The sequence below is a fragment of the Crotalus tigris genome, unplaced genomic scaffold (genome assembly GCF_016545835.1).
Source record: "Crotalus tigris isolate CLP2741 ecotype Arizona unplaced genomic scaffold, ASM1654583v1 scf7180000018455.1436977, whole genome shotgun sequence".
Classification (NCBI taxonomy): Eukaryota; Metazoa; Chordata; class Lepidosauria; order Squamata; family Viperidae; genus Crotalus; species Crotalus tigris.
Genome location: NW_024097011.1, coordinates 775,827 through 797,656, shown reverse-complemented (window position 1 = coordinate 797,656; position 21,830 = coordinate 775,827). Strand labels below are relative to the sequence as shown.

At 40.1% G+C, this 21,830-nt stretch overlaps 1 protein-coding gene across 1 annotated transcript in view; it reads left to right on the top strand.

Annotated features, from left to right (window-relative positions):
- Positions 1 to 13,063: 13,063 nt before the first annotated feature.
- EDIL3 (EGF like repeats and discoidin domains 3) overlaps positions 13,064 to 21,830 on the top strand; it is a 254,850-nt gene continuing 246,083 nt past the window's right edge. Inside the window, exon 1 of the mRNA XM_039352624.1 lies at positions 13,064 to 14,153. Coding sequence (XP_039208558.1) covers positions 14,087 to 14,153 — 67 coding nt within the window. The 5' untranslated portion in view covers positions 13,064 to 14,086. The remainder of the gene's footprint in view (positions 14,154 to 21,830) is intronic.

The following is a 21,830-nucleotide window of genomic DNA, read 5'->3' as shown; positions in this document are numbered from 1 at the left end:
AAGCATCTGAATTTTAATCACATAGGCATGGGGATGCAGCAAAGGTCGTAAGTGAAAAATGACCATAAGTCACTTTTTCAGTGCTGTTGTAATTACGAATGGTTGCTAAATGAATTGTTCTAAGTTGAGAACTATTTGCATGAACTGTCTAAATTCCAAGGGTTTTAATATGGATTGATGAATATGCACCATTCTTTAACCAAGCTATATTTAAGCAGTAACATAATTATCATATTTGGAAATGTTAATTTACCATAAATGTGCACTATGTTATACAGAGTGTAGTAGCAGAGATATTATAATAATTATAATTATATATTCATGCATAATATAAAATATTATATAAATATATTAAATATAAATTATTATATAACAAATAATAATATAGTTCAGACATAGTGGCAAACCAGGAAGTGTCTATAATAAGGAAGCCAGAATAGCTATATATTCATTTCTATTCCCAGCCTTCTTTGCCTTTTCTTAAAGTAGGTGGGTAAGAAAAAAATGGTGGGAAAAAGGGCAAGAAATTCCAGAATTGTTCACCACCAAGTAACTCCATGTGGGTTGGGGGGGGGTTGGGAGGGGGGATGTAATATCTGACTGGTCTACATCCACTCATTGCTAATCAGTTTAACAACATCCTGCAAGGAGGTGAAACTGAAGATTGGTTAGCCTCTGGCAAAACCTACTGATTAATGTGAGATCCCACAGAAGGGTCAGAACCAAGCAAGTACAGGCCAAATTACCTGTTTACCAACAACCTTCAAATTGCGAATTGCTGTGGTAGCTGATACAGTCCAACAACATCTAGTTGAAAACAAGCTCTTTCTACCTGAGCAGAAAGGAAACTACCGTACCCATATAGCAGAGGAAAAAAAGATCAGCTTCTAATTGACAAGATGATTTTAGAAAACTGCAAAAGAAGGAAAACCTACTTGAACATAGCCTGGATTGATTACAAGAGGGCATTTTACTCCCTGCTACATGATTGGATAATCATGTGTCTAGAAATAACAGGAATCCATCAAAACCTCAGAAGTTTTATGCAAAGATCAATGGCACAATGAAAGACACAGTTGCTGGTCAATGATGATAGACTTTCAAGGAAATGCACTCTTACCACTACTGTTTGTCATTGCATTGATTCCTCTGTCAACAATACTGAAGAAGTCAGGTCATGGCTATCAAAAACATCTGCCAGATTGAAGTAGTGAAAATTGAAGGAATCAAGGTGTCCTATGGAAATAACATCAAGAGTTAGCATTATTCCTTTCCCACTGATTAGTCTTATATTTAAAAGCAATACATGTAAAATAGATTTGTTATTTGATCAAAAATCTGTTAAAGGTGATTACAATGCAGAGCCATGGTGGCACAGTGGTTAGAATGCAGTATTGCAGGCTAATTCTGCTGACTGCCAGGGGTTTGATCCTCACTGACTCAAGGTTGACTCAGCCTTCCATCCTTCCAAGATTGGTAAAATAAAGACCCAGATTGTTGGGGGCAATACGCTGATTCTGTAAATCCTTTAGAGTTATAAAGCACAGTGAAGTGGTATATAAGTCTAATTACTATTGCTATCCTATATTAATCCTCCCTCAATTTATATTTTGAAGTGTTGCTTTTATCTGCACTTTGTCATGAGTATACATTTTTATTTTAAGAAGTCTACCAGAAAAGCAGTTGTAGTTTCATGATGGATGGAGTGATTACTGTCTATATGAAATGTAAGATGATCTGGGATTTGAAAGGTGAAGTATTACTGTATAACTGTAAGATATTTCTTGGATAATTTCATCACTTTAGACCAGTTAAAAAGGACATAGGCCACATTATAAATCTCTTCTCCAACCAGTTAATCTGGAAAAAAAATAAATATAAAAAAATAAAATGTCTGACAGAAAATATATAAAAATATGATACAGAAATAGAGAAATATGGTTTTTGAGTAAAATGTCAAATATCTAGGGAAAAGAACAAAGTAAAAAACAAACTTGGTGGTCTTTGGAGAACTAAAACATAGGATTAGGAAAGATAGAAACAATCACAAACTGCCAAACAAGAGAATGCTTGGTGTCCATCTCCGTCAGTTTTATAATGATTTCAGCTCTTCAATAATTAAACATATTGTTCTAGTACTAAAAGAAACATTCACAACATAATCACTAAAATGTAGATAGAAAAAAATAAGTACTCTCCAAAGTACTTAAACTTATCAATCATATCTGAATGTACTGTTCTGTGTTCTCAGCAGAATTAGAAAACTGCCTCATAATACAATGTGATCTGAAAGCATTCAATTTCAAAGAAAACATTCACCTAATCAAGTAAGTTGATTATGTACTGTTTCCCTAAAGTGGCAAAGAAAGAAATTAACTTCTAGGAACTTCTCTCTGGATGATGAATTCAAACATTCTATGAAGTTTCTAATTTTGTGAAATTCCTGAAAACTGTATGTAATGTATTGGCCACAACTGTTTTAAATCACTTGCTGAATGTCTGACCTACATTGCTGTATTGTTTAACAGTTGCTGTTACTGAAAGCCAGACTGGCTGTCTCCAAGCTGATAATGAGGTTTGGAGAAGAAAACTGTTACTTCAAACCTATTGGTTGCCATCTAGAGGCTAATTGTATAAATAGCTGTGCAGAAGCCTTTAGGGCTGCTTCTCTTCTGAGTTAATAAACTTGTTTGCTGTTTCAACACTCTGCCTCATTCAATGCCTAAAGAACCGAAGCTATAACAGTGGTGATGAAGGTGGGATGTGCTGCTTCATTGAGAGAGCTTGAGGTCACTAGAGGGTGAGGTCAGCACAGAGCCTGACAGGAACTACGCCCCCTTCTCGGTTTGCCAGCAAGCCATGCTAGAGACCACCACACCCCAAGGATCCATCCTAGGGCCTACACAGAAGCCAGCAGCACAAGGCATTGAACAAAGAAACAAACCACCATGGTGGAGGTCGGGAAGCTCAAAGAATTTGATGTAACTCACCCGGAAAGATGGGCATCCTACATCTCCCGCATCAAAAATTACCTCTGCACCAACCAGGTTGCCGAAGATGGATTGAAGGCCGCAACACTCCTCTGTGTGTGCAGCCCCGCCACCTTCGACATTGCAGAGAACCTGGTCGCTCCAGCGCCGCTCAAGTCGGTCACCTACACAGACTTGAAAAAAAAGCTCTGAGACCACTTTGAGCCCAAGTTATCCGTTATAGCGTTGAGGCACACTTTTGAGCAGCAGAAGCAACAACCTGGCAAATCTGCAACAGAATTCATTGCCGCTCTTCATCAAGCATCCCGACTCTGCAATTTAACGGATTTGGAGAAGAGACTATGGGACCGCTTAGTCTGCAGACTCTAGAATCGAGAGCTCAATAAAAACTGTTTGCTAAGGAGACTCTCTCGCTACAGGAGGCCTTGAAGGAGGTCATGGTGGACGAAGCCACTGGAGGGGCCATTAAAGCACTGTGGCCCCCCAAAAGCGCGCCAAGCACCAAAGCCAAGAGGATGGAAGACACCAACTCGGACTACGAAGTCAACCAGCTACAAAAGCACCCGGAGAAGTGACCACAGCCAGCTGAGAAGGCAGTTCCATTCCTTAGATGCATGGGCTTCAGAGGCTGCCATCAACGCGTGGATTGCCAATTCCGAAGTGCAACATATTGGGCCTGTGGCAAACCAGGCCACATCGCCACGGTCTGCCAAGGTCATCAGAGGGACTGCCTGAAAGAAGACGCAATCAGGAGAGGTACCGGGGCCCCGGGTCAACACTGAGTAGGATTCTGCTCCAGCTGAAGGAGCGTATTCTGCACTAGTGCCCATCGCCCCCTAAACCAGGTTAAGCTTCAGGGAGTTCCATGCAAAATGGAACTGGACACAGGCTCAGCCATGTCCATCATTTCACAAGGAACTTCAGGTACCTATACCATTGTAGCAAAAGATGGGCCAAGCTCTGGCTATCTAATCTACTATTCACAGACTTCCAAAACTTCTGAATGGCCGTCAAAGGCAAAGTCACACTTCTGGTGAAATTCAAGGGGTTCAAGGGGCCACTAGATGTCATAGTGGTGGAAGACCAGTGCACGAGCCTCAAAGGGCTCGATTGGTTTGATGCATTGGGCATTTAAGTAACCGGCATTCACTGAACACAAGCAGCAGATCTGTCTGCAGTCTGCCAAGAGTTCGTGGATGTTTTCAGTTCTAATTAGGGGAGTACAAGGGTCCTCAGATCACCCTCAAGCTTGATCCTATGGAAACTCTAATATGGATCAAGCCTCGTAGAGTGCCTTTTGCGTTAAAACCCGTAATCAATGCAGAGCTTGATAAGCTAGTGGAACAAGGGGTATTGCAGCCTGTAGACAGTGGGGTGTGGGAGACCCCCATAGTAATGCCCTTAAAGGCCACGAGAAGTGCGAATATGTGCTGACTATAAGTGCACCCTCAACAGGGCACTTCAACAGCACATGTACCCTGTGCCAGTTGGCAGCCATATTTTGGCATCTTTGCAAGGAGGCCACTGTTTACCAAATTAGATTTGGCACAGGCCTATCAACAACTGCCCATTGATGAGGCCACAGCAGTAGCCCAGACCATTGTCACCCATAGAGCAGCTTTTAAGGTTAAGCGCCTACAGTTTGGGGTGAGTGTAGCCTCAGGGCTGTTCCAGGGAGTGATGGAATGCACACTCAAAGGAATTCTAGGGGTTTGGCCCTACTTCGATGATGTCCTCATTGCTGGGGAATCGGTTGAGATTCTGACTGAATGGCTTAAGGCCGCCCTTCAGCAGTTGCACGACGTGGGACTTAAACTAAAAAAAGAAAAGTGTAAGATTGGGGTAGAATCAATTGAGTTTCCTGGTTTCCGCATCGATGCCGAAGGCATTCATCTGACGGAATCTAAATTAAAAGCAATCCAGCAGGCCCCAAGGCCAAAGTCAAAGGGAGAGCTTCAGGCTTTCCTAGGCCTTTTGAATTTCTATCATGCCTTCCTCCCAAACAACGCCGCAGTGGTAGAGCCATTACACTGGCTCTTGGATAGACAAGGTCAGTGGCAGTGGACCAAGGTCCACAAGATAAGCTTCCAAGCAGTCAAATTACTGCTGTCATCGAACTCGGTTCTCACTCTTTTCAATGAGCAGCTACCTATCTGCATTGCGTGTGATGCATCCTCATATGGGGTTGTGGCTGTGTTAAGCCACTTAATGGCTGATGGGAGGCAAAAGCCCATCATGTACAACTCCAGGACCCTATCATCCACAGAGCGCAACTACGCACAAATTGACAAGGAGGCTCTGGCCATTGTGGCCAGAGTTAAAAAGTTCCATGACTACTTGTATGGCCGCCAGCTCAAGGTCTTCACAGACCACAAGCCACTCCTAGGGTTGTTCACCACAAACAAACAGACACCTCAGATTTTGTCTCCTCGAATGCTGAGGTCTATCCTCCTGTCAGCCTATAGCTACAGGATGATTCACAAACCGGGCAAGGAAATGGGCCATGCAGACTGCCTGAGCAGGTTGCCCCTGCCACATGTGGAGCCAGATCCAGATCCAGCTGCATGCATCCAGGCTAGCCAGGATTTGCCAGAATTTCTCCTTCACGTTGGGGACATAGCTGCTGGGACAGCAGCTGACAAAATGGTGAGTCATGTGCTAAACTGGGTACACACAGGATGGCTGGAGAAATGTCCAGGGCCAGAATTTCAGAGTTTCTTCATGAAAAAAGATGAGCTTTCAGCTCATAAGGGGTGCATCCTTTGGGGAAGTAGGGTCATAGTCCCAAGCTCCTTAAGGCCCAGGGTCCTAGAGTCTCTGCACGAGGATCATCCAGAAATAGTCCGGATGAAGGCACTTGCAAGGAGCTACCTTTGGTGGCCAGGGCTAGATAAAGCCATGGAGGCCCAAGTACATGGTTGCTACATGTGCCAGCAATCTAGACCGGAGATGCCATAAGCCCCTGTCCACCGATGGGAGGACACTCACACACTGTGGTCAAGAATCCACATCGATTTTGCCAGGCCCTTTCAGGGACAGTTGTTTTTAATAGTGGTCGATAGCCATTCTAAATGGTTAGAGGTCACACCAGTCCCTACTGAGACTACTGCCAGGACCATCCAGGAACTTCCAGATGTGTTAGTCTCAGACAATGCGGCTCAGTTTACCACTTCTGAATTCCAGTCTTTCCTCAGGGCAAATCTAATACGGCACTCGATGTCGGTTCCCTTTCATCCAGCCTCGAATAGCCAAACGGAACACATGGTCTGCACAACCAAGGAATCACTAAAACGGATTGTCACAGACAAAACGGATTGGCACCATAGACTGGCAGATTTTCTACTCTGCCGACGCACTACTCCCTGTACCACCATGGGCAGAAGCCCTGCTGAACTCAGATGGGACCGTTTGATCACCAAGCTTGACAGGCTGCACCCCAACCAGATTGCCTCGAACTCTGCTCAGCCAAAGGCACCTCAGAATTTGCAAGTGGGTGACTGGATTTGGACCTGGAATTATGGGCAAGGGGCTTTGTGGGTGGCAGCCGTGGTTGTTAAGGTTGTCAGGACCACTCTCTTATGAGGTGGTCCTGGAAGATGGGTGAGTCGTTCGCCGGCACATTGACCAGCTGCGTCGGAGGCTAGCAAACCAGTCACTGGCTAAAGCCTCTCAAGAGGGCCCTGCAACAGCGGCACAATAGAGGAGCTTGCACGCTCCAACAGAACTCTTACTCAAGGAGATGGGGAAAAGGCCGTAGGAGAGCTTCCCCGGACAGAGAGACAATATCCGCTGAACAGGATCGGCAAACTGCGTTGAGGGACAGCCCTGCAGACTTTGTTGCATGATTGGACTTTGGTTTGGGCCGATCGGGACTGGCCAGCCAAAGGGACCCAAGTCAACCTGACTTCACTGGACCTCAGAGTCCTGGTCTACCCAGCCAGGCAGGCAAGTGGGTAGACCCCTGCAACCCCTAGACGTTCAGAACGGTCAAGAAGGCTGCCTAAATATCTGCAGGATTATGTCCAGCAATTGAGAGTTTGAGCCATCTAGGGGGAAGGGGTGTAATGTATTGGCCACAAATGTTTTAAATCTCTTGCTGAATGTCTGACCTACATTGTTGTATTGTTTAACAGTTGCTGTTACTGAAAGCCAGACTGGCTGTCTCCAAGCTGATAATGAGGTTTGGGACCAGAAACTGTTACTTCAAACCTATTGGTTGCCACCTAGAGGCTAACTGTATAAATAGCTGTGCAGCAGCCTTTAGGGCTGCTTTTGTTCTGAGTTAATAAACTTCTTTGCTGTTTCAACACTCTGTCTCGTTCAATGCCTAAAGAATCGAAGATATAACATGTAGGTTTAATTTGTACATCTAGCAATTATGGACAGCTTGCTTGTAAATCATAGAGACAAAACAATAATCTAATATTTGGTGATGCTTTTTGTAGAAGTAGATATATATCACAAGACACCCTGGTTATGGCAGTAAACATTCTATTTATGACCAAATCCAAGATTTGTGTAACCGTTCCATCTCCATAATACATTTACTACACATACAAAAAAGAGCTCAAGAGGACTTTTGTTGTTAAAATATATTTTTGGAACCTGATTTAAAAGGGGTTGAAACTGTAAAAGCTAGATTTTGGTAAATTCTACCTGGTATTTATTATATCTTTCAACTTGTTCAGTTTATATTATTTATAGCTTATTCAGAAACAATTTGAATCACTGAATTATTGTTTTTATTTTTCCTTTCAGAGTTAAGATATATCATAAACATATAAGTAGTAATACATTCACAAATAGAACTTCCAGCAAAATGTAATGTGCGGGTTATTGTTCAGGATTACAGTGTACTAGCTATATTCTTTTTCCAATTCCATCCCACAACATCTTTGCTTTCCTATTCTTTCACTTCTGCTGACCCCAAATCCAGATATGTTCAGTTCCTTTTAGGTTGTGAAAATTGTGGAGTGGTAGGAAAGAGGTGATCTTTTGTTGTTTCCCCCTTTTTTTTACGCTGTTGAATATTGTCTGGCCTATTTCTCATCACTTCTTTCCTTTGGTGGTCATTTCCAAAATAATCTATTTTTATCATTCCTTGGCTTATCCTGACTTTTTCTTACTTCATAGTGATATCTCTACTACTTCATTTTTGCTTATAATACCCTTTGCCAAAATTATTTCTTACTGGTTCCCTTTTCCATACATCCAAGAACTCTTTCCTCAAAGGAATATAGTCTCTGTTTTGTAAGAAGATGCATGTTATAAACTGGAATGTTATTTTCACAGTTTATTTAATTCAAAGATAGGACAATGAGCAGTGATTGTTAGTTTCTGATGACTATGAGAACTGGGGCCTGTTTTGTCAAGTGTCAGGGCAGTGATCAGGTATCCAGGCAATTGGTTCTTTTTGGATCTAAAGATAAAACACACACCAGTAAATAAAGGCATTTTAAGCTTTATTATTAGCTAAGAGATGGATTATAAAGCATAATATAAAAAGCATACATACCAAGAAAGATAATACTCAGAACTTTTATAGGAGTCAGGAGCTCCTTAATGACTACAGAGATACTCCAAGGATAGCCAATTTCTATAGTACCTAGCACTAGGTTATGTGCAGAAATTCCCAACAAGCAACAACAACCCTGCAGTTTTTGTCACCATGGCTTCATGGACCTGCTATGGTCAGAAGACTGCAAGACCTGACCTTGACTGGCACATGACTCTGGGATGGAATCAAGAGTCTGAGAGTTTCACAGCTTTAAATCTTCAAAGTTACCTGAAAATTCTTTCCCCCTTTCCTTTATTCAATAAACAAGAAGAAAAACACCAAGCAGGCTAAGTCATAATGAGCTCTAAATGTCTAGTTAATAGAAGAAATCAAAATATACTTTTCCTTGGAATAACAATGGTTGCCACTACAGGACCTACTAGACAGCTGACATTCTCAGAACCTCTGTGCTGTAGATATTAAACAGGCCTTATACATTCTGGAAGTCCAAAAATGAAACTGTATTTAAAAATCAATCAATATAATTTATGAACTAACTTTTAAGCCAATGGTATGAAAAAATTCAAATAATAAACATATGACATTTATGGGAAGAAAGGAACATTTGAAGTTAACTTACATAAATAAGCAATAATAATCCATGAAAAATTAGCACATTATTCAATTCAATGAGAGAAAAATGAATGTAGAGCAGGGATGTCAAACTGCCGGCCCACGGGCTGGTTTCATCATACCGGAGCCACACCCACCCCATTGCCAGCAATGGCAAAAAAGCTCCGATACGGTGCGTGACATCACATGACGTCGCGAGTTTGACATTTCTGATGTAGAGAGTAGTACATTTATTTCAGTAAGGGAAAGGCAGCCACTACAGAGAGAAACAAAATTAATTCAGTAAGATATAGTGTAGAGAATCTCAGAGATTACATTAGAGAAGCTATGTAGAGATAATTGCAACAACATGTAAATAATATACATTAAGCTCAGGAAATAAACAAAAAAAAAATAGGAAGAAACTCAGTTCCACTCTTGGGATATTAAAGAGAGAAAAGGAAAATACAGTCATACTTCCAAAATCCTGTTATTATAGCTTAAGAACTTAATAACTTGGGGAGTCAATTTCTTAGTCTGATCTATCTGAAAGGGCTGAAAAAATAAAGACCTTGCATTGTATATTGTAGATTTCTGTTCTCCTGTCTTTCCTTGTGGCAAAGAAACAATGCTCAAACAATGCGCAACTGAAAGTCAGTTTGTTGATAATTCAAGTGCAGATTGCAATACATCCATTATTAAAAATAACTTGAATGAACACATTTCTATGAAATCGAGGAGCAAAGTTCTGGATTGTGCCAAATGTCTAGATGTAAAATATGGAGCCATGTTTATTTAATTATTATTTATAGAGGTTGCCTCATATAATTATCCTATGCAGCTTACAACAATAAATAAAAACAGATATTAAAACAAAATCACTCTTGTCGCTAGCACCAGACCAAACAGCTTCCCAGCTCAATACTTTTGTTATTGTACCTTATGGTTCTGGTTCCCTGCAATGCCCTGAATTGTTGTGGTATAGAATAAACAAACTGGGACATTAGGACAGAAGTAAATATATTTGGAAATATTTAGAAACTACATTTTAAAAAAAAGAATTAAGCTTTCCCTGCATATTTAAATTCTGCCTCCAAAGCTAACAAGTATAATAGCTGTAATATACTACAAATATTTTCATCTTTTGCCTGCACATCATAGTAGAACTAAGGAACTAAACAAATAAGTAGATTAACGATTGCTGCTGGCATGTTAAATTTGGCAAGTGGATATAATTGAAGAAATTACTTGATAAATAGTTCATCATTTTCCATGTTAGATTTTGCATATAACCTCAGAAATTAAGATTCTCCTTCTGTGAAATGACTACCAAGCCTTACAGAACTTACTTTCTGCTAATAACATTCTCTGACCAGTCACCTGGAACTTTTTTCTTCAAAAAAAATTGTAATGGAACTGCAAGACTGAATGCTACACAACCCTTTTCTTTCAGGTGTTATGGTGCTGAACACAGGGTTCAATGCCTTCTCTGTAATCATAGCTTTTATGGTGAAAACAAAAAGGCTGGGAGTGCTACTGGAGTAGAGGCAATCATAGATTATTATTAATAGATTCCTGACAACTTTAGGCTATAGTTCTAAAGACACAACTTAGAAGAAGCCTGTCTTGCTGTCTTGTAAGAATCTGTGCCATGAGTTAGTATATGTACCCCATGAAGATACCCCTCCCTCTTGAAACTAGTACTAATGGTGTAGCAAAATGTGCCTTGGATCACCAACTTGTGTGATCTATGTTACCCTTTTTTATATTGGACTTACCTTCTGGACTCATCTTCATCAGCAGGACACTACTATCAGGAAAACTATAAGCTATTTCAGTTAAGGGATAACTAGCAATAACAGATTAATGGTTGACAGTCAGGGACTTAAACACAGAAATGACTTAGCAATGTTGCCTGGGAAAAAAGCAGTAGGCAACATTTGTCTAGATATGAGAACTTCTTGTTGAAAATTGTGGTTTACATTGGAGACTGCTATAATGTGAAAAAGCTGTATTCCATTTTCCAGACACAGATATTAATATGAATCTTGCATGTTGCCCGTTGTGAAAAGTTTGCCACCTCAGTCAGTCACATGCATGCCTGTGAGTTCATATGGGTAATCATATTGACTTTGAGCATTTTGATATGTCTAGGCTGTAATAGAAATTTTATTTATAACAGTGGCCAACATGGAAAATACATCCATTACAGGGCTCTGACTCACAAGTAATCTTTTTGCAGCAGTGGGTGGGTGTGTATGCCTTATTATTCTCAAAATCAATGATCCATGGAATATGCTGCATGTCTTGGCAAATCAATACAAAAGTCCAAAATACAGAAATGTTTCACTTATGTAATGTTTTGTGAAATGATACTATACACAAGATATATTTGGTAATTGTGAATGTGTCCATGATTTTCAGTTAGTTGCTTGAGGAAATAATGCCATTGCTGTATTAGGACTGTTAATACATCGTCATTTAGTTTTGTTCCACCTTACAAATCAGTGTTGAGCAATACATATGCCCAGTTGACAACTGTCACATTTTGATCAAAGTGTCCTAACAGGTCTAACTGAAACACTGTTTAAGAGGACCAGAACATTCTTTATCGGGTGACAATTTATAATTATAGATATTTCATTATTTTAGCAATAGCCAAGTCTTGCTTAGCAAAAGATGGGTTGTGAGCATGTCCCAAGGTCCACATGGAGCTACTAGCATAAAGATTAAACCACAACTTTATAAAATAATGTTTTATGATAGATCTCATCCTATGATGCATGACATTCATAAGAGGTATAATTTATGGGCTTTCCTCACTTTCACAACTCCCTTGCCTGCATATTGTGTTGCTCTATCATGCAGTTAAGAAAAGGAAAAGAAAAATCATGTGTCTAGATGTAAATCACTCATGTGCTTTTAAATTGATGGTTCCAATTTTAATGTTTAAATCAAAGTTAAGCATCCTGTTCTGTTTCATGGAGATAGTTGAGAAGTTTATGCAGTATCCAAGTATGGAAGAGAAGTTTGTCTGTTCAAAAAATGTCTACTATAAATGTGAAAAGTCAGAAAATATTATTTGCTAAGAGTGCTGTTGCTTACCAATCACCATTCCTAACTTCCTGCATTCCCAGTTTGTTTCTTAGTTTGTAAGGTTACATGTCTGGGTGTGTACAGAAGCACAGTCTCTCAAAGAAAGCATTACTCTGCAGCAACTCGCCTTTTTAAAAAGTCTATGGGGCAGATGTATGTGGTTCAGAAGTGGTAAAGATTTTGCAATGGTCATGTGATTTATTTTATAGCATAGTAACTTTTTTTCTTATGATATGAAAAAGCAAAACAAGTAGCCTGGCAGACATCAAGACAAATGTCCATAGTGACTACACTGCTTAGCTCTGCTTAAAGTTGGTTTAACAAAACAGACAGACATTAATATTGTAGATATCAGCATCAATTGTTTAGTTTATTTTTATTTTATTTTATTTTATTTTATTTTATTTGTACCTTTGAATCAGTTTTTCATTCTTGGAAACTGACTGGTTCCTGCATGGTTTAATATGATAGTCTAAATAATAGCTTGAGACTAGTTAGATAATTTTGAGTAACCATTTCTGTTAGACTAGTATTTAAGCCACCTCTGCTAACCTAACATGCCCTACAAATGCATAGTCTTAGGCTTAGATTACATGCTTACCATGGCATGACCCTTAAAGGTATGACTCATAATGTCCTAGACTCAGCCAGCTACAAGGTGAGAATTGGATAATTCAAAGTCAAGGGATTTGGGGAGTTAAGAGCAACTATTCAGACAGAGTGGCTCCTAAAGTATGCAGAAGAGCACTGCATGTTGTGATTTCATCTAGAAAGCTATCTTGGAAATAGTTTGGAATTCTTCAGAGGGAGATCTGCACACATGGACAATACCTGTCAGTGATGAACAGTCAATATTACTAAGTAGTAACTGAGTTTGGGTTTGTTACAGTTTAGATGTCAGTGGCAAAGACTGGCCCACCTATGCTGTGTGAAACAATCAGAAGGGGGAAAGTGTTTGGCATACTTTGTGATCGGAGGGAAGGCAGTTGCCAGTGTTGTCCCCTTCCATGGTATGAGGTATGGCAGTCCAGAGAGGGATGCAGAACATACAGGGATGCAGAGAAACCTGAAGTGACCAAATGACAGTCAAAATCAGGCACTTTTGTTCCATCGGAGACTAACATGGCGTGCTAGGTGGGATGCAATATTGTGTGGGTTTGGCTACCATCACATATCAAGGAGTCTTAGACAACTTCAACTTCCCTCTGCCCTCCCCGCAGAGAAAAAGATGAGCCAATCAGAAAACTGGGTGTGTCCACAGTCCCCACTGCTTCTCTCCATCAGAAGCAGCTGCCTGACTGAAAGGAGAAGTGGAAGGGAAGAAGAAATCAGAACAGAGGACAGAGAGGCTCTCATCTTCGACTAAGGCACGCTGCCTCTGTTTGTATACAGCACGCTTTCCAGCCTTTTTCCAGCCCTCTCCTGCTCTCTCTTCATTGTTCTCTTCCCGGCGGCGGCGGCAGCGGGCGCAGCCAGTCAAGAGGCTGTCACGGCAGGCGAAAGGGAAAAGAGCGAGGCTCTCCTCCTTTTTCCCTCGCCCATCCGCACTTGTCTCTGCGAGCGGCGAGTAGGCTCGTGGCGCTTCCTTACGTGAGCTGCGCTTGGGTCTCCCAGGATCTCCTCTTTAATGTTAGGCAAGACGCAGAACCTATCAGGAAAGGGGAAAAAAGAGTGATAGAAGGAGAGTAGGAAGAAAAGGAGAGTTTTCCCTTTCTTGATCCACAGGGCAGAGGGGATTCATTCGACTAAAAATAATTTTAAGAAATAGCATTTATCACCAAGTGGCTAGATAGAAGGGCTCTTCCAGCCTTCCACCCTCCTTTGCCTGCGCTAAACTCACGCCTCTTTTTTTTCATCTACTTGGGATCGTCCCTTGGGGGACCCAAGGATCATGAACTGCTGGGTAGCCGCCTGGTTCCTGTTGTGCTTGAGCCTCGAAGCCCCTTCATTCGCCAAAGGTGAGGAGGTGGGGAGCGCTGATGGTGCGGATCGTAGGGACTAGCATGCTAGATGGTGGGAGAAGCAAGGCGGCGACCAGGGTCAAAGGAAAAGCAGCAGCTAAGTGGGTTTTTTTTTTTTTTTTTTTTTTTAAAAGTAATCACAAAGTCGACAGGAAAGTAAATCAATGCGGGGAATCTTGTGGAGAAGCGAAAGGCGGGTGGAGGGACGTGCTTTGCTACTGAAGGCTGAATAATTCAGAGCTGCCTGAACGTGGGTGTTTTCTTGTATGTATTTATTTGCCTTAATCAGATTATGTGTCATCTATCCGCAGACATGTTCCATTTAGCAATGGGAGCTTCAAGAATGCAGGGAAGGGTTCTGTATAATCTAGATAAGCAGAGTGGCAATATTGATAATGAAGCAAAAATTGTGTGTGTGTGTGTGTGTGTGAGAGAGAGAGAGAGAGAGAGAGACCAGCTTTTTCTCTAGAAACTCTTTTTACAAAATAAATCAGGCGGACAATAACTAGGTGCGAAAGATCTGGCGATATACACATCAGTTACGGATACAGTTGTAAGCTTCAATAATTATCACTTTTGCTAATCTACCTCCTGTCTTAAACAGGGCATCCTTACGATGTAGGGTGCAGAGATGGAGGAGGGAAAAAACTTCATAGCCCTCTGAATTTATCATTGCACTCAGGAAGATTAAGAGATTCAAGTATTAATTTTGTGTCTACAACGGATAAGCAGATGGATGGGTGGAGAATCAGATAAATACAGCAGACCGGCACAGATTCAGTCATTTGAATATATTGATTTTTTAGCTCCGATGCGGAAGGAGGACAAACATCTTTTACACGCCTGTATTCTGTGCCTTACACGGTTGCCTCCTTCCCCAAAGCGGCTTTAAAAAGTTGGGAGCCGCGGCTTCCTGAGGTCGAGGAAACGCTAAAGCAAAAGGCTTTGTCTGCTTGGGGGCGCGCGGGCGGAAGGATGACTAGCAAGGGGACAGGCAACCACTGGGAGGGGGGAAAGCAAAGTATAGATTGGCATAAGTTTGGCTAGCTTTGAAACAACTGCGTATATCTAGGGTGGAGGGTGTGAAGGGAAAGGCGCCATTCTCGCCCCCCCCTTCCGCGCCCCCGCTCGAAAGACTGAAGACGTGGTAAATGCCGTCTCATTGCTCGGCTTCTCAGAAAAGCTCCCTTGACTGAGGCAAGATATTTTCCCCCTATCTTTCTCCCTCCCTTTGTTTTCCCGAAGGAGACTCTCATTTCCATAACATCAATTTATTTGGTCCTGCGAGTTTTCTTGGAAAATAGCCAGCCCTGAGAAACGACTTTCTTCAGAGGCTGAGTCTAATAGAGAAATCTCAAGTTTTGTCTCTTGAGGCCGGAGGACGAATCGGTAACCTCGCTTTCCCAAATAAGAGAAAGGTCTTTTTCCTTTTTCCCCCATCTTCACACTGCCCAGACAAAATGAGGAACACTCCGGAAACATAGGGGGAAGAGATAATAAGGAATGAAGTACAGAGCGGGCCCGCGAGGAAGGCAACCTTGCGGCTGAATATCAGAAGCCTCCTTTGGCGGCCTTTCGCCTCTTGGGAGAGAGGGAAAGAGTTGCCCTTCGCTCACGTGCTCCGCTCCCCTAAGGGAGCGTGCTTGCCTTCACTTTGATCCTCCCCGCGTGCCAAGGCGCTAGGCGGGAGCTGGGAAGGAGGGAGGGAGAGAGAGGACACCTGAGCCCCTGAGATGGCGGAAAAGCGTGCGCCGCTCCAAGTAAGCCGGGCAAAGGCGCTCGGAAGAGCCAGCCAGCCGTCGAGAGGCAGCCGCAGCAGCCACCGCCCGCCGGCGTTACGCTATTGTAAAGAGCTCCGTGCTGCGGCCGCTCGCAAACATTCCCCGCCTTGGCTGCTGGCGGTGAGGCGGCGGCTCTCCCTGAAGGCGGAATCTCGCGGGCATTGCCGCACACGCGTTTTGAGGGGTTGGAAGTCCGGCAGATGAGAACATCTCTGTGATTTCTTGGGAGAAATGCATATCGAAGGAGCAAAGTCCCTCTGGCCGAGCCAGCTGATATGAAACTGACATTGTGATTTAGGGAAGGGAACTTCCGTTAGTGTGTATCTTCAAAGGGGGAGGGGGGACATCACTTTGGATGCCCTGTAAATGTTTTGCCTTCACCGATGGAGGTTGAACTGCGCAGCCTGCCCTTTTCGCTAGCTAGAGTTTCAGCGCGTTTTCGAAAATTTGTTTTTTATTTTCATATATTCACGATAGGGCGGGGATTAACCTTGATTGCAAGGATACTTTTATCTAAGGACGCTAAATATTTCAGCATCATAGTGGGAACTGTGAAAAAAGCTTGCTTCAAGACTTTTATTATCTGTCCATCCAGTATAACTCTTGGGTAAATACAACATATAATCAATAATTTACCCACTATGCTAGGATTCGTTCAAAAAACAACTGATAAATAACCCAAGTTCATAAAGGTTTGCATCATAATAAAAGTGTCTTTGTGTGCCAAAAAACTTGTTTTCCTTTGTTTTCTGTGAGTGATTACCAGGATTCTGGAAAACATTCAAAAATAGCTGCAACTAAAATCGTTAAAATTTGGGGGAATACCTAGGTATTGCCAACTTTGTTTCTTTAAGGACGATCTTATTCTCAATCCATTTAATAAAGCTAACTCCTGGTTAAAGTATATAAGATTCATAGTCAATGGAAAATTTTACTTTCAGATACCTAACCATGCATAGGAGTCCTCACAGTTAATGAATGTAATAATTAATCAGCTCTGCAAATTCTTTTGAGGAATATTAATAACACTAAAAGTATAATTATGATTGTAAAACAGCAATTTAAATTTTTAAAAGTCCCCAATTCTATCTACTGCTCAAGATGATGCTAGTCTGGTCCAAACATATGTTAGAAGTAATTATTTAATGTCCTTAATTATGCAATCTCTAGTCCCTCTTGAATATTTTGAAGAAAACTGAATCTTCTTAATAAATTTATATAAAGTGTGGATGAACTTTTAAGTACTATGCTCCTTACTTAACAATGCTAGGCCACTTTAGCATTAATTATTTTACCACAAAGTATCTATATATATATTTCTGTTTACTTTTCAAGTCCACATTTGCATATCTAAAATTTGGATATGCAGTTTTACTAATTTAACTTTAATTTCTTTGAAAATTAAATTAATATATAAATACAACTTAATACTTCCTTATTTGGTTTTTTTTTATTAGACCTAGCTATTACTACACTTAAATGTAGCAAGCCTCTGTTTTTATGCATGGACTCTGAAACAAAATGATCTGTGTGAAAAGCAACATCTATAACCATATAAAAGGATTATATCAGACTAGATAGAAATTCATATTTAGCTTCCAATGTTTATTTTGAGAAGAGTTTTCATAATCAGTGAAGAAAAAATCCAAATATTAGGGGTTTCTTGTGTGACTGCTTGTATGTTTAATATTTGTAAAAACAACAACAATGGTGGTTTGGGCAATACACTGCAAGACCTATTGCCAACAATGTTTTAGTATTCATAATAATGACATCTGATATATAGATACTCAACAATTGTAATCAAAAGACTACATATATAATACATATTGTAGAACATTATTATTAGATCTATGCAAAAGGGTAGTAATGCAAAACTGATGCCAAAATAATATATAAAGCAATCAATTATTTATAAAATCCTAGTAATATACTTATATCAAGTATCAACAACAGAAAAAAAGTATATGGTGCAAGTTATTGTTTTGGTTTTTAGAGTAACATATGTGAAATGTACAGTATTATTAAAAAAAATAAAGCATTTTTAGTGGCAATATATTCATTCACACTATATCAGCAGTTACTGATCAGTAGTATCTCCTGGCTAATCCATAGAACAACTTATTCCCCAAAATATTTAAACTTTCTGTGCCTGCAAAATAAACTTTTTTTTTTAAATCACAATAGCATATTTCTATAACTCCTGCTGTTATAATCAGGTAAATATAATGGTACTATATGGCACAATTATTCATTTCTAATAAAAATTGCCAAATGGCTTTGCTGGCTGGTTAATGTATAGTATATTTTCATAATTGTCTGATAGTTTGTCTACAATAACTTTTTTTATTTCTTCAAAATACCACTTTGTGTTGGATTTACATTTGTTTGTAGTTTATTCTAGTGAAACTCACATATGATACAAATAGGTTCAGTATACTTCTTGGCTGATTTTTCTGATCCTTCAGTCTGTCTTGATTGCTGGTGACAACCTGGAAAAGTGCATGCAATTTTCCTGGCCACATTTTTTTTTTTTTTTTGAAATGGTTTGGTATTGTCTTTTTCTTGTTAAGAGAAAGTGACTGATCCTGCTGCCTGCTAATAGTAGTTAATTCCAAGTACCTTCTATAAGCAAGGTGCCTAGAAATGAAAGCGATAGTTATTATATAACATATGTATGTAGCATCCTATAGACCATAGAATATTTTTAGTTTCTTCTCAGGCAGATCAGAGACAAGATTCGAATCAAGAGGAAGGGCACAGAATTAGATTACCTTCTACGTCTGCTTATGTCATTTTTCAATGTCTGAAAATCTCAACCTAAGAAATACCAGAAGGGTATCTTCCAAATCTATTTTAGTTCTCCCATTAGCTTACAAAAAGCAGTAGAAATTTGGATGAGTGATACAGAAATATTAAAAATTGGAAGAAAAAGAGGAAGTAAATCTAGATGGATAGAAATGCTAACATTTATTTTCATCTTCATCTTTGCTCTAAACTGTAACTAGCAGGACACTGATGTCAGAGTATTTTATATTGAGAATGCTGAGCCCTTAGTACAGGCTTTTTTTAACTAGCATTATAGAATCACAAGATACTGTACATAAATTGGAACTCATTATAATATACAAGGAAACAAAAACTGTAATATGATTAACCAATGTTTAAACTATGAGGCTGTATTTAATACAATCTCTATGGAAGGTGCTAAGATTGTTTTGGTACAACTAAAACCTAAGAATTATTAGAATGAACAAACAAATACTATTTGATCACGTGAAGTATTAATACCACTTTACAATGCCTTGGTAAGGCCACACTTGGAATACTGCATCCAGTTTTGGTCACCACAATGTAGAAAAGATGTTGAGACTCTAGAAAGATTACAGAGAAGATGTAATCAAAAAAAGATAATTAGGCTAAAACCTATAAGGAATGGTTGCTGGAATTGGGTATATCTACTTTAATGAAGAGAAAGATGAGGAGGGGCATGATAGCAGTGTTCCAATATCTCAGGGGCTGCCACAAAGAAGAGGGAGTCAAGCTATTCTCCAAAGCGCCTGAAGGCAGGACAAGAAGCAACGGATGGAAACTAATCAAGGAGAGAAGCAGCCTAGAACTAAGGAGAAACTTCCTGACAGTTAGAACAACCAGCCTCCAGAAGCAGTGAATGCTCCAACACTGGAAGTTTTTAAGAAGAGACTAGACAGCGATTTGTCTGAAATGGTATAGGGTTTCCTTCCTGAGCAAGGGGTTGGACTAGATGACCTCCAAGGTCCCTTCTAACTTGATCATCATCATCATCATCGCACAGTCAGCCAGATGTTCAGACTGGATTTGGCATTTTGTCTCCTATTTATGAAAATATAGAAATCATTTTTGACCCATAATCATCTAGTTCTATAGACAAAACACACTGAGTATTTGGTCAGTGAAAAATTGATACATGGAAATTAGTTCATTTTTAATCTGGAGATAATTTAATAATGGTATATGTTGTATAATGTATAAAAAGAAAGAAAAGAAAAAACATTCTTTCGATCAGACTAAGATGACCTTTTTGTCCTAAACCCAATTAGAAGTTAGGACCCAAATTCCTTCCAAACAAAGGAATTTTATGTATTTTGTCATAAATACCCATTATTGAATTGGGAGACCTAGCTTATGGTCATTCATACTGTGGTCACTTGCTGATTAGTTTACCACAATGTGCCCTACATGGGCTTGCTCTTGAAGACCATCCAGAAATTAGTACTGGTCCAGGATACAATGACATGCACAATTTTAGGAAACCTATGATTTGTCCATGTTACTCCACTGTTGTGGAAGCTGCACTAGGTTCTAGGTTTTTTTTCCAGGTCCAATTCAAGGTGCTAATTATCACCTTTAAAGTCCTAGGTGGCATAAGACCAGGTTGGTTGCATCATTGCCTCTCCTTGAGAGCATCTGCCTCTTTACCAATAGGATGGACACAATCCTGATCCCTTTTCTCAGATGCTGCCGTCTGATTAGACCTAGACAATGCTTCTTAGTAGCTGCCCCTGATCTTTGGAACAACATCCCCCCCCCAATCTTCCTGGTCTTCTAAAATGTGTAAAGACCTGGCATTCCCCACAAGCTTTGGGATTGTATAAGATTGGAGACCAGTGAGGATTTACAGTTTGTTTGCCCATGTGAGAATGTGTTGTATTTGGTGCACCAATATGTTTTTCACTGGCTTTTATGTTTTTTAATGTTTTTATGGTACTATTATTGTTTGTGAGCCATCTAGGGTTATGCTACACAAAATGAGCAGCTATAAATATATTTAAATAAACAAATAAATTGCTAATTTGAAAGTAACTGTGAAACATGATCCTATGGCATTTAAAAGAAGATGTTCATTTTAGTTCAATGTTCCCTTGAACTAAACCATATGAAGGAGAAATAAGCCAATGTCATTGGGTACATGTCTTGTGAGAACATAATATATATATTAAGAATTATGTTCTTTTTCCCACTGTATTATAAAAAAGGTGCAGAAGGTTAACATAAATTCATTCAAAATTAAAATATATATTTTGAAAGAAAAAGATAATAATAATAATAATAATAATAATAATAATAATAATAATAATAATAATAATAATAATAGAAGAGAAAGAACTGGAGAAGATAACAAAATACAAAGACCTACAAATAGAAATAGAAAGACTGTGGCAAAAGCAAGCAAGGGTAGTACCAATAGTCATAGGCGCCTTGGGTGCAATCCCAAAACAACCTGAGCACCACTCGAATACCATCATCGGCATTGACAAATTTGCTATTAGTCAATTGCAAAAGGCGGCCTTATTAGGAACTGCTTCCATCCTGCGACGATACCTGTAATACCATCAAACATCTACATCTGCCTATCCCAGGTCCTGGGTAAGGACTCGATAGGTAGACAACATGCCAAATCCAGTCTGAACATCTGGCTGACTGTGCGATGATTGATATAATAATAAAGTTGGAAGGGACCTTGGAGGTCATCTAGTCCAACCCCCTGCTCGGGCAGGAAACCCTACACCATTTCGGACAAGTGGCTGTCCAGTCTCTTCTTAAAAACTTCCAGTGTTGGAGCATTTACTGCTTCTTGAGGCAAGCTGTTCCACTGATTAATTGTTCTCACTGTCAGGAAGTTTCTCCTTAGTTCTAGGTTGCTTCTCTCCTTGATGAGTTTCCACCCGTTGCTTCTTGTCCTGCCTTCAGGTGCTTTGGAAAATAGCTTAATTCCCTCTTCTTTATGGCAGCCCCTGAGATATTGGAATACTGCTATCATGTCCCCCCTTGTCCTCTCTTCGTTAAACTAGACATACCCAATTCTAGCAACCGTTCCTTATATGTTTTAGCCTCCAGTCCCCTAATCATCTTT